At 57.4% G+C, this 12,543-nt stretch overlaps 1 protein-coding gene across 1 annotated transcript; it reads right to left on the minus strand.

The window, feature by feature from the left end:
* Nucleotides 1-571: 571 nt before the first annotated feature.
* On the minus strand, nucleotides 572-8,740 carry DPF1 (double PHD fingers 1). Its single transcript, XM_057711948.1, has 11 exons — nucleotides 8,576-8,740; nucleotides 7,009-7,169; nucleotides 6,825-6,932; nucleotides 5,244-5,371; nucleotides 4,909-4,998; nucleotides 4,437-4,515; nucleotides 4,103-4,234; nucleotides 2,947-3,066; nucleotides 1,753-1,865; nucleotides 1,088-1,169; nucleotides 572-953 (listed from the first exon to the last, which is right to left on the minus strand). The coding sequence occupies exons 1-11, from the start codon at nucleotides 8,683-8,685 to the stop codon at nucleotides 883-885; spliced, it is 1,194 nt and encodes a 397-aa protein (XP_057567931.1). The 5' UTR covers nucleotides 8,686-8,740; the 3' UTR covers nucleotides 572-882.
* Between the last annotated feature and the right edge of the window lie 3,803 nt (nucleotides 8,741-12,543).

The following is a 12,543-nucleotide window of genomic DNA, read 5'->3' on the forward strand; positions in this document are numbered from 1 at the left end:
CCGAACAACAAACACACACAACCACAAGAAACAACCACGCCCCCTCGCGACCCCAAAACGGCCAGCGAGGGCGGCAGGGGGCAGCCCGGCCTGGCCGGTAGGGAATCGGGGCAGGAGGAGGAGGAAACGCTAGTCTGTTGCAGAGTCTGTGCTTCTCATCCCAGCAGGCGCTGGGCAGGGGCCCACCTTGCCAAGGCAGGCACCGAGTGGGCACGGGCGGGGCTCTCGGGGAGGGAGCAGGAACGGAGTTCAAAACCATGGTTCACATCATGCAGTATCCACGGTGGGCACCAAGAGGGGGCAAGGGGTGGACACCACACCCACCTGCCCTGGGCACAAGGGGGGAATGGCGCCCACCTCGGGTGGGGAGGTGGGAGAGCTGCAACTCCAGGGACTGGGGGGGGTGGGGCCGCCAGGCAGGAAACCGGCAGCGTAGACTGGTGCCCAGTAGATGCGCTCAGCAGTGCCCCCTCCACCCAGCGGACCTTATAGGACTCTTTGTTATATATTAATTTCTTTTTTTTTTTTTTAACTTTTTGACTTTTTCTTTAGAAAAAGGCTTTGTCTGTGCCCCCAGCTGGCATCCACCACCCCTCGTGCCCGCCCAGAGGCGGGGGTATGGCTTTGAGGGGAGCAGAAGCCCCTGGTGCCCATTTGCCAAGGGGGGAGGAAGGAGGGGAGGGAAGGGCGAGGACCCTGGGGGCCCCGCCAACCCACAGGGCAAACATTCCACTTGCACAGAGGGGAGGGGGTGGCCCAGCCCCTCTCAGGCCCCCCCACCCCTCCCACCGTGGGGCATTAAGGATGGGGAGAGAGTGGAGGAGCTCCAAGAGGCAGGTGGGCAAGTACCACCCCAGAGGTCCAGGTGAGCCAGAGCCAGGCCTAGGTGAGGGTGATGTAGGCAGAGGCCTTCTCTTTCAGGTGCCGAAGACAGAGGTGACAACTCCAGCTCCCTGTGGTGCGGCCGGAGGACAGGGAGTTAGGCCCAGGTCTGGGCAGGGCTGCCCCAACCCCCTCCCACCCAGCGGACAGCAGGAAGACCACCGTCCCACGCCCCACCCCCGTGCCGGGCCTCCTCTTCTCTCACCTTCCGGGGGCTCCGCCATGGGGGGACTCAGGCAGTACATGTGGTAACCTCGATCGCAGTCGTCACAAAACAGCAGCTGGTCCTGGGGGGTGAGACCCGCCCAGCTGGCACCCTGGGGGCACGGGCACCAGAAACCGGGGTGGGGGGCTGGGGCAGGGGCCAGGTCAACGGGGCTGGGGGAGGTGGTCCCTTGCAAGACAGAGGGCTCTGAGAAGTCATCTTTGCAAAACCCTGTGGGCCGAGTCAAACACCCCTGAGCGCTGTCCGTCTGCAGTTTGTGGTTTGGGTTTTATAGGATTCCGTGGAAACTTAAAATGACATGAGATGGTCCGGAAGCCATGGGCGTGGGTTCAGGTCCCAGCCGTACCATTTTCCTAGCTGGGTGACCTTGGGCAAGTCTATCCCCCTCTCTGTGCTGTTTCTTCTCTGTGAAATGGGAACAAGATCACCTACCGCAGGACAGTTGGGAGGAGTCAGAGAGTGAAGAGTATTAAGGGCCGGGCTCAATTAATAGACACTAACAATAATAATAATACAAATTACTGGTGTTCACCAGGGAGGGGGCTCCAGGGAAAGGCTCTAGGCCCAACTGGCAAAGGCGGAGGTGCTGGGTGGGGAGGCCGCCTGGGGGCATGTCCCGGGGGAGGGGGCAGATGGGCACTCACGTCGTTCTCCGAGGTGCCACACAGGCTGCAGGACTTGCACTCAATGCACTGCCAGCGGTAGGTCCGCACAGCTGCCGTCATGTTCACCGTGAACTGTAAACACGAGGGGTGTCCTGGGGGCCGGGGGGCAGGGATGCGGTTAGGGGTCACTGTGCCCCTGGTGGCTGCAGACCCCGGGGGAGCAATGGCTCGGCCCCCACCCCCGGCTCACGAGGCCCACAGCCCGACCCCGCCCAGCCCATGGTGCCCAGAGCCCGTCCCACAGGCAGCGCCGCCCTGGCCACCAGTCTCCCACCCAGCCACCATGGCAACCACACTCTGCTCCCCAGGACACCATGGCAACCGCATTCCATTACCCACGGTGCTGTGGCAACCACTTTCTACCACCCACAACACCGGGGCAGCCACATTCTGTTAACCACTGTGCTGAGGCAGCCACATTCCATTACCCACAATGGAATGGCCAACCGGTTCCGTTAACTGCAGTACGTGGCAACCATGGTCTCCCAGCCATGATGCCACGGCAACCACCTTCCATAGAGGGGTCCCCACACCCCGGTTCCCTGCAAGCCAAGCCCATCACACACGATGCCCCAGCAACCAACACGACTGTGCAGTGTGCCAACCCACCGGTCGTCCCACCACCCCAGTGCGGATGCGCAGCCACGACCCCAGGCCACGACAACTACCTTCCACTACACCCAATCGCCATGACAACTGTATTTCACTACCCATGATACCATGACAACCACAATTCATTAGCCACCGTGCTGAGGCAACCGCAGTCTATTACCCACAAGTCCACCTTGGGAAACCACATTCTATTAACCGCAACCCCATGGCAAGCGCCCTCTGTATCCACAGCACCCAGGCAGTGGCAACCCATGACTCGCTACACAGCCCACTACCCACGATGTCTTGGTAACCACCTTTCACTGTTTCCCACACCAGATAAGCACATGCCGGCACCCACAATGCCATGACAACCGCATCCCGTGGTTCCCAGAGCCTCCCTGACCCCACTCCGTTTCCCACAGTCCTCAGCAGTCGAGTCAGTGTATCTTCAGTGCCCCTGGGATGCTCTGCGTTCCCCCCCCACCCCAAGTCCTCACTCCTCTGCCTGCTCTCCTCCAGATCTGGACTCCTGGAGTTCTCTCCACCCCAGTCCCCAGAAACCTCAGGTGGGAGCATCACCTGATCGCCCACAGTCGGCACAGGAGATGAGGTCCTCTGGACACCCCGTCTTCTTGGAACCACCCAGGCAGAAGTCACAGTAGCCGTTGGGGATGACAGTGCCGTCAGGCGCCTTCTTGGCTGAAAGACAGCAGGCGGGGGTTGGCGTGGGCACGTAGGGACACTCAGTCAAAGGCTGCTGCGGAAGTAGGGGCAGAGGGAGGCGTCCCTACCTGTGTGTTTCCTCTGTGCCTCAGGGACCCAGGCCAATTCTTTGTAAAACTCTGGGGGTAGGGGACAGAGAGAGGGGCTCTCACCATAGGCAAGGCTGCAGCCTGCCCCCAGTCTCAGCCGCAGGGGGGACTCCTTGTCTAGGCATGGAGGAGGTGGGCAGAGGGAGCAGCCAGCCCAGGCTATGGCCAGTAGCAGAAGAGAGTGGGGCGAACACAAATCATTCCCATCGGTACCCCCCAACTCTTGGAGGACAACTGATATGTCCTCTTTATTAGGTAAAAACTTAGCAGATACAGCTTTGAGAAGAGCCCCCTGCTTCCCCGCCCATACACACTTCTACCAGACAGCCACCCCCAACTAAGGCCCCACTAAATAAAAATTAGGTAGATACCACTGGCCAAGATCTGGTATGGAAACAGACATTCAGAAGGAAAATTCTGAACACAGAGGTGTCTGGGTGTGTGGTGAGGGTGGGAAGAAGAGACTGCCCTCTCCCACCAAGGGGTGTGTGGGAGGCTGGTTTCTCCACCGGCAGAGCCTCTCCCAGGCCTTCCCCCATCCCTCAGCTGTCAGAGCTGGCCCCGGATTGGCATGGGCAGACGCCAAGGGTTTCCAGGCCATGGACCCTGCCCCTCGGCCAAAGCTTAGGCAGAGAAGGGAGAAAGGGAGGCAAGGAGGGAGGGGAGTCATCTATCACCCCCCTCCCCAAGCTCTAATTGAAACAATAAATCAGACCCAGAAATATTATGCCCGGCCGGGAGCGAGGGAGAGATGGTTGGTTGCCATGGCAACCTCAGAGCCAGCATCCCCCATGGTTGGTGGGGGGAGGGGATCGCTGAGCTGGAGACTTTCCAGAAATGTCTAATGTGCCCCCGCCCTCCCAGGCTCCTGAGCCCCCACTCCCAGGGCCCGTCACCACCCCACGCCCTGCCCGCCTGCTCACGTTTATGGTTGTTTTTCCGGTGGAAGGGCAGGGCGTGGCGTTCAGCGTTCTCCTCCCCCTCCTCCTCAGCCAGGTGGGTGTGGGTGTAGTGGTAGCTGAGCCCTGGCCGGTTCTTATACCGTTTCCCACAGACTGGAGAGTGAGCAGGGAGGGCTGATCAGCCCTCCCAGCCCGTGCCGCCTCCACCCTGGCCTCCAGGATCACACCTCCCCCCTCTGCCAGAGGTCTGAGCATCCCCCAACCAGGGTCCAGAACAGAAGGGAGGGGACCAGGAGGGGAGAGGAAGCTGGACCCCACTCTCTCTCTCTCTTCCCCCCTCTTCAGAAGGACTCACTATCACAGACATACGGCTTGTCTCGGTCCTCCAGGGAAGCGGTGTCCTGGCGTTTCCGGAGACCCCCGATGCCATATGCCTGGGGAAGAGTCAGCAGTGAGAGGCCAAGAAAAGGAGGGAACTAAAAGAATTTTCATCATTCGGGCCCAAAAGTCAAATCACAGCTCTGACACTTCCTAGCTGCGGGCCTTGAGTAACTCCCTTGACCTCTCGGAGGTTCAGTTTCCTCATCTGTGATGCTGGTATGAAGAAAGTTCTAACGCACTGTACAATCTCTGTTTTGCAAATGGTTTAATGTACCCGAGCCTTGATTTTCTCATCTGTAAAATGGATATAAAAATCCCCTGCCCCTTAAGGCTGCCGTGGGGATTAAATGAGGTCATACTGGGGCAGGGTCTGAACATTGTACACACTCAATAAATGGAATCTGCATTGAGAGGAGGAGTGATGGAGAGAAACTTTGGCATGATACCTTTCCTTTGGCCCTGTTCTTCCTCCTGGGAATGTCATCCTCCAAATCTTCCACTTCAAGATCATGTGGAAACTCCAGCAGCTGCTGTTTCTGGGCACCAGGAGAAGGGAGATTGAGATCAAGAAAATGGAGTATTGTTCTGCTTTTTTTGGGGGGGTGGATTCTGGGTGGAGTGGAGATGGAGGGTGTCAGGGAAAGTCAGGAGATGCCCAAAGGCCCTAGGGAGCCAGGGGAGATTTCAGAGCAGGGAGGATGGGCCAGGGCAGGAGGCAGGGGTAAGATGGCAGCTGGGGGCCCTGGTTGGGGGGCGGGGGGGGGGCGGGGCATGGTCCTACCTGGCAGTCCATAATGGTCTCCTCCTCCTTCAGCTCTATCTTCTTCTCCCCTGTCTCAGCACACAGTAGAGCCTCAAGGACCGGCCCTTCTGGGAGGCCGCCCTCCTTCTTCAATGGCGCCTCACAGTCTGGGGACAAGGCCATGGCAGGGAGGTGGGGGTCAAGTGGAGAACTTGTCCCTGGAGGACTCCTCAAACTGCCCAGGTTGGGGAATCATGCTCTTTGCTGTAGGGAAGAGGCTTTCCCACACTCAACCAGCAACACATTCAAAGATTCAACCATACGTACTTCCAGCAATACTTCCATACATCCTTTTCAAGGATGCCCAGACCCTGGGGGACAACACAGCCAGACCCTCTGAGCCACTTGGACACACTCAGGGGGAGACACGGCCTGACCCTCCTATATAGCTACATACATACATGTAGGAAATCCCACCCAGACCCTCACACCTGGAGAGAACAGACACTCAAACAGGACATACACAGGGAAGATACAGACATATTACCTGAGACAGCCAGACACACAAAGGAAGAGACATACCCACACACTTGGATACACCCAGACACATAGAGGAGATATATCCAGATCCTTGGGTACACCCAGCGACACTCCGAAAGAGAACATTTGACCATCAGATATATTCAGACCACATGGGGAAGACATGGCTAGACCCTACCAAACACCTGAACATACTTAGGGGAGACAGAGACACACCTAGAGAGAATCACTCAGATGGATACACATATACACAGGAGATACAGACAGTCCCTCTGGGGCAATCAGACACATCCAGGAAGACAGAGCCAGGTGGACACTCCAATACACCTGGACCCACACAGATCCTTAGATATACCTGGACAGGGGAAGAGAAACAGCCAGTGACTCTAACAGTACTGGACACATTCAAGAAATGATAAAGCCAGACACCCGTGGAGCAGCACACATGGGCAGAAATATACCTAATACACTAGACAGACACTCAAGGAAGATTCTCCCAGACATTCCAAAGCATCTGGCACTCAAAGGAAGAGACAGCCGGACCCACTGATACACCCACACTCAGGAACAGCTGGACACTCTGATAGACCAGATACACACAAGAGGAAATAAACCTTCTAATACACTTGGAAACACCTGAAGAGAGACACAGACACTGAGATACACTCTACTACAAATGGAAAGAGTTACAACCTGACACTGGGATAAATCCAGATACACTCAGACATCGACAGAAAGAAATACCGTCAGACAGTCTGATACATCCCAGCTCACAAGGGAAGAGATCAAAAGACTAGATACACCTGGACACACATAACAAATACCACTCTGTCCTGAAATACACCTGGGCCCAAGTAGGAGAAGATACAGTCCAAAGCTCAGTTACTCAAGGAAAACTGGAAAATGTCTGGACTACACCTAGACACACAACGGCAGACACAGCCAGTCACTTAGACACGGGCTAGGAGGGAAATGAATGCGAATGCTCAGACACACACTGGGCATCACCCCACACTTATCAGCCTGTGCTATGGGCACCCGTGGGGGCCACCCCAGGCACAGGACAGGAGCTCCACCCACCGATCTTGTACTCGCAGGGCCGGAGTCTGGGGTCTTCCAGGATGTTGAGTCTCCGTTTCTTTCTCCAACAGCGGGCGGGGTACGTATAGATCTGTCCCGGGGCCAAACCTGCAGTGAGAAGGGCATTAAGAAGGCGGCCGCGAAGCCACCGCCCCGCCCCAGCCCCCAACCTCCCTGCAGGTACCCGGGCCGCGGTGGGTCTTCTCCATCCAGATGTAGCAGTTGTTCTGGGCCACGCCGGTCTGCGAGTCGAGGAAGGGCAGGCGCAGGCTGCGCTCTGCGCACAGGCGCGCGTTGTAGCTGCGGCAGTGCTCGATGGCCTCTCGGTAGAAGTCCTCGCCTAGGCTGCGAGGGGCGGGTGAGCGGGCGGGCGGGCGGGCGGCTGTCAGCAAGGGCAGGCGCACCCGCTCGCCCAGCACCCCTCCCCCAGCCCGCCCGTCGGGAAAGGGTGGGCCGACTCCTCCAACCTCAACTCTCCCCTGCTGTCGCTCCTGGACCCAGGAGCCCCCAACCCGGGACTCAAGCAGGCCTCAAGCCAAGGCGTGGATACACACAATGTAGAATCAGATAAAAATACACCGGGACCCATCCTTACAGGCACATATCCAAATACACAACACAAATCACACAGTCGCACAGGATTCATACACAAAGAAAGACATATCCCAAGACTCACAAAGGAGAAACAGACACATCTCACATATGTGCACACACACATATCTCCCGAAAAACGCAAATATCTCAAGTCCCATAGTGTAGAAGGAGATGGATCACACACATATACTTACACAAATGTATATCACATATCCAAAGACACACAACATAAACAATCACCCACACAGACATACGACATGCAAACAGATGACACACCACACACACATACACTTACTCTTGCATCCAAAGACACACACAGATACACAAATGTTTAAAAGAGAAAAAAAATGTTAAAAACAAACTACCCACAGAGGCACTTACTCACATATCCAAAGACACAACACAAACAAATCTCTCTCACACACACGCACACAATCCAGATACACTGTACAAAGAAATCACACAGATTCACACAGGACACACGCACATTTATAAAGATACACAACATAGAAACCAACATCTAAAATAACATGTATCCCAACACACAAAGATACACACATACACAACATAGAAACAGACAAATCCACCCATATTCACACAAAAATTTGCACATAAATACATGCATACCTACATATCCAAAGACACAGAACACAAATGATGCACAGTTTCAAAGGACATGTACACACACTCAAAGACCGAAATATCCAAAGATACCTAGTGTAGAATAAAAGAAATTAAATGCATATCCACACATATATCCCAAAAAAACCCAGAACCCAAACAAGTGACACACACTCCACAACCCAAGACAAAGGTGCTATGGGCTTCACTCAAGTTTACCAAGGCCCCCGCGCCCCCAGGCCATTTCACCCTCTCCCAAACCCCGGGGGTCGCAGGGCGGGACATGACCCCCTTTCCCGAAGAGGACTCGAATAGGACTCCGAGTTCCCCACAGTCTCCGCTCCTCCAGGAGCAGCGCGTCGGACACGGTTCTTGCCAGAGACCCACAGTCACACACACTCGCAACCTCGCGCAGCCCGGCCCACGGTGACAGCCCCCCAGACACCCCTTCGGCCCCACCCCCAGCCGCCACACGCACACACTCCCGCGCAGACCCGCCCGCGCGCCCTCCCCCGCCTCCCGCCGGCCCGCAGCACCTCAGGGGGCCGGGGATGACCGTGGCCATCTTGCTCCCCGGGTCCTGCCCCCAGCAGGTCCCCGCCGGGTCGGTCCTCCCAGCGCTCGGGCGGGCGCTGAGGCCGCCCATCCATTCATTCCCGGGGGGCGGGAGCACCGGGGCCACAGCCAATCAGGGCGGCGGGGCGGGCCCACCCGGGCCATGCTGGGAGTGGTAGTTCCACGCCCCGGGCTGGCGGGACCCCGCGGAGAAGCAGGTCAGAGGTGAGGCCAGAGTCTGGCACAGCCACTCACGCACGCTCACTCATACACACCTCTGAGTCTCACACATGGGCCTACACTCACACATGCACACCTGGACTCGCACACACCCACACGCGGCAGCTTACACACACATTCACACGTATACTCACAGCCTCCCACGCAGACTCACGCACACTCCCTCTCCCACACCTTCGCACAGACTCACAGACATTTACACTCACACAAACACTTCAGTGCCAGGACACTTAGAGACACCTTACAGGCGCCCACACAAACGTCCCGCCAACGCGTGGCTCCCTGACACCGCGCCCTCCCCTCCCCGTCCCTCCTAGCTCCAGAGAACCCTCTCCGGTCCCCTTCGGAGCTGTCTCTCTCACGGGGACCCCGCCCTGCTTAGCCCCTTCCCAGGCCTGACATCACCTGTGCCAGTTAGTTAAGGAGCTGTAGCCACACCTCCCTTCAAATCCTGGATCTGCCACTTGGTGGCCATGTGACCTTTGGCAAATGACTTAACCTTTCTGGGCCTCATCTGTAAACTGAGGATGGTGCCTCATTGGATTGTTGTGAGGATGAAATGAGTAAGTAGGGGTAAAGTGTTTTAAAAGGTACCTGGCAGGTATTAGGTGTTCAATAAATTCATTTATTCCACAAAGAGGACCTGATGTGTACTAAGATGTAAAATGGTGATAGCTAACCATTATTAGAAAGAATAATAATAGATGCTTAATAAATATTTGTTAAGTGGAAATATACTGAGTCGCCACCATGTGCCAGGCACAGTTCTTTAACAGAGATTAACTCATTTGCTCCTCATAATGGCCCTGCAGGGTGATATTATCATTACCCCCATTTTCCAGATGAGGAGGTGAAGTCACATGCCCTCAGCAGCTAGTGGCTGTTTGAAGGTGGGACCAAGGGATGCCCAGAGAGGGAACTGACTTACCGAGTCACAACACTCGCCAAGTCCCACACACACACACCTAGGACACCCCCACACACACACACACTCCCCCTCCAAAGTTCCCTTTCAAGTTTGAGCCCTTGCATGGATGAAAACGCCCACAAACATCCTTGTCCACCAGGGGGCTCTCCAGCAGATAGAAAAGGCATAAGAGCCTTCACCTCTTTTGTCACTTGATGCCCCCCACGTACCCCCTGGTGAGAGAGACCCCCCCCCAAGGTCTTCCACCTTCATGGTCACTTCTAGACACACACACACACCTCTAGTCTTAGACCCCTTCTACAGCCTCTCCCCCATCTCCCCCAGGTAAGGCCTTGACCTCCCCCTCCCCCAACCTCAAAAGCAGGGAGTGGGTCTCTGCTTCACATCTGGCCTAGAGCCGGTGGCAAGGGGAGTAAATCAGGGGTGCTGGCATCTTCACACTCACTCTGGCCTCCAGGTCCCTACAGTGGCCATCCCATATCTCATCAACGGTAAGCCCTGCCCCCCTCCACGGGACCCGCCGGCTCAGCTCAGCTCAGAGTGTCCTTGCCACCTTCCTCTCTCACCTCCCACCACCCTCACAGATATTCCAATACACCCTTACACTTGCTCACCACACCTCTAGCCTCAGACACCCCGCTCATTCCTGCCCCACCCCAGAACCTTTGCATCAATTTTGGTCAGCTTGGAGCCTGAGTGTAGAACACTCCATCACCTCCCAAGAGGCCCTTGTTCACCAGCACAATTTGACCCTCAGCTGACACTTGAAGAGGGGTCTCCCTTCCTTTTCTTACCCCTAGTCAGCTTCACAGGCCCCTCTCCCACACTTGAGCTCCCCTGCCCAAGCAATCCTCCTGTCCCCATCCCCCAGTGCCCTGTGTGGAAACTGGACTACAAGTGAAATCAATATCGATACCACCACTAATAATCACTACATTTAGTCAGGGTCAGGCTCAGTACCAAGTGCTTTACAAACATCACAGCAGCACCATGAGTTAATAAGTGTTATGATTCCCCAATTCACAGATGGTAACACTGAGGCTCAGAGTGGGAAGGAAATTAGTGCTCAAGATGGGGTTTGAATGCAGGCAGTCAGAACTGAGAGCTGCACCCGCCACCTCCCACTCCCAAGGGGATTTGACTCTCACATTCTCTCAGGAACCAGTCCCTACCCTCATCCCTGCAGACCTCTTGGAGGATGAAAGCAAAGAAGGTGCTGGCACTCCCACCCCCAAGCATATTCTGCCCTTCAGGTCCCTGCAATGGCTGCCCCATACCTCCTCCAAGAGGTCTGGGCCCAGGTCAGAGTGAGGCGGTCTGGGTACCTATAGATCCACCAACCTGCACAGGAACCCTGTCCCAGCCACTTTGAGGGTGTCCCTCATCAGGAGACACGTCTGTGTGGAAGACTTAGAGTGAGAGGGAAGCAGAAGGGTTGTCACCGTTACACACCATCTCACGCTGACCCCGGCCCCATACACGCCCTCCAAGCCCTCTCTGCTCACCGCAAAGCCGCACGTGTAGGCGTGTGCCTGTAAGGTCCGGCCCCCTCCCCTCCCAACTCCCCCCCACCAGAAACCAGAAGCTACTGGGGGCCTTCGGTCCGGCCACCTGGCACAGCCTTTCTGGAGGGCGGGGGCGAGGGATTGGGGGCGCCCCAGGGCCCCTCCCTCCATCCCACCCCCCAGCACACGTTGCTCAAGGTCAAGGTGGCGGGTGCAAGGGGTTGGGGGAAGGGTGGCGGAGGTCGCCCCGGCCCCTTTGTGCGGCGCCGCCGGCGTTCGCCCTCCTCCTCCTCCCCACCGGGCCGGGAGGAGGGGGAGGGGAGTGCCGCGCACGCCAGCCGGGGAGGGAGAGCCGGAGCGGCCGCGCGCCTGTCACTCCCAGCCCGCTGTCACCGCCAGGGGAAGGGGGGTGTGGAGCGCTGGGACCCAGGAGTTCGGGATCTCGAGGAGGGAGCGAGAGAGATGGAAAGAGAGGGAAGAAGAGAGGTGGAGAGAACGAGGGATGGTTAGGAGCGGAGAGGGCTGGAAGAGAGCTAGGTTTGAACCCAGGCGTCTGGGATCCCAGCCACTGGGCCTGGGAGGAAGCTATCGCTTGGAGGAGGGACGCGGACAGGGAGAAAGGGAGGGAATCCCCAGAGACTGAGGGTGCTCCCAGCACCCTCTCCCGAGGCATCCGGTCCCCAAGAGGATGGGAGATGCTATCGTTAGATGCGTACAGGCGGGGAAAGGGAGGGATCCCAAGGTCCAAGCTGAACGGGGCGTCGGGGCTTTAGGTCCCGAAGACCCAGGAAGGAAAAAGGGGAGATAGCAGGGATCTAACCGGGGACCTCCGACGTCTCAGCTGCCACCCTGCGGCCGCGCGGACCGAGGTCCCCGGAGAAAGACGGGGGGAAGAGAGAAAGGTGCTTTGATGAGGCGAAAGGGTGGTAGAGAATCCGGAGACTGAGGTCTGGACTGAAGCGTACGTACTCCCAGCCCCATGCAGGGGCAGACCCGGCGCCCCCAGAGACTCGGAGGAGGAGGGAGGGAGGAGGAGGAGAGGGAAGCCCCTACCCCCACTCTGGGTGGGGAAACGGCCTCCGCCACCCCCCCAGCCCGCGCCACATTCCTTCACTGACAGCGACAAAGAAGAGGCGCCCCCGCGACCCTGGAGGGGCTCCCGCCCCCAGCCCCACGGGGCGATGGGGGGGCGGGCCCCCCCAGGAGAGGCAAGCTGGGGGTCCCCATTCAACTACCATCCGCCCACTGCGTCCCCCTCCCCAGCGAGGGCGGGGGA

Source organism: Hippopotamus amphibius, chromosome 16 (assembly GCF_030028045.1).
Source record: "Hippopotamus amphibius kiboko isolate mHipAmp2 chromosome 16, mHipAmp2.hap2, whole genome shotgun sequence".
Lineage (NCBI taxonomy): Eukaryota > Metazoa > Chordata > Mammalia > Artiodactyla > Hippopotamidae > Hippopotamus > Hippopotamus amphibius.

Excerpts from the sequence above, each read along its gene's own strand:
- DPF1 (XM_057711948.1), bottom strand. The coding sequence starts at position 8,685 with ATGGGCGGCCTCAGCGCCCGCCCGAGCGCTGGGAGGACCGACCCGGCG. Across the intron at positions 5,372-6,824 it reads GCCCTGCGAGTACAAGATCG|ACTGTGAGGCGCCATTGAAG; the intron begins GTGGGTGGAGCT and ends CCTTGTCCCCAG. Across the intron at positions 1,866-2,946 it reads TGCCGACTGTGGGCGATCAG|GACACCCCTCGTGTTTACAG; the intron begins GTGATGCTCCCA and ends CCCGGCCCCCAG.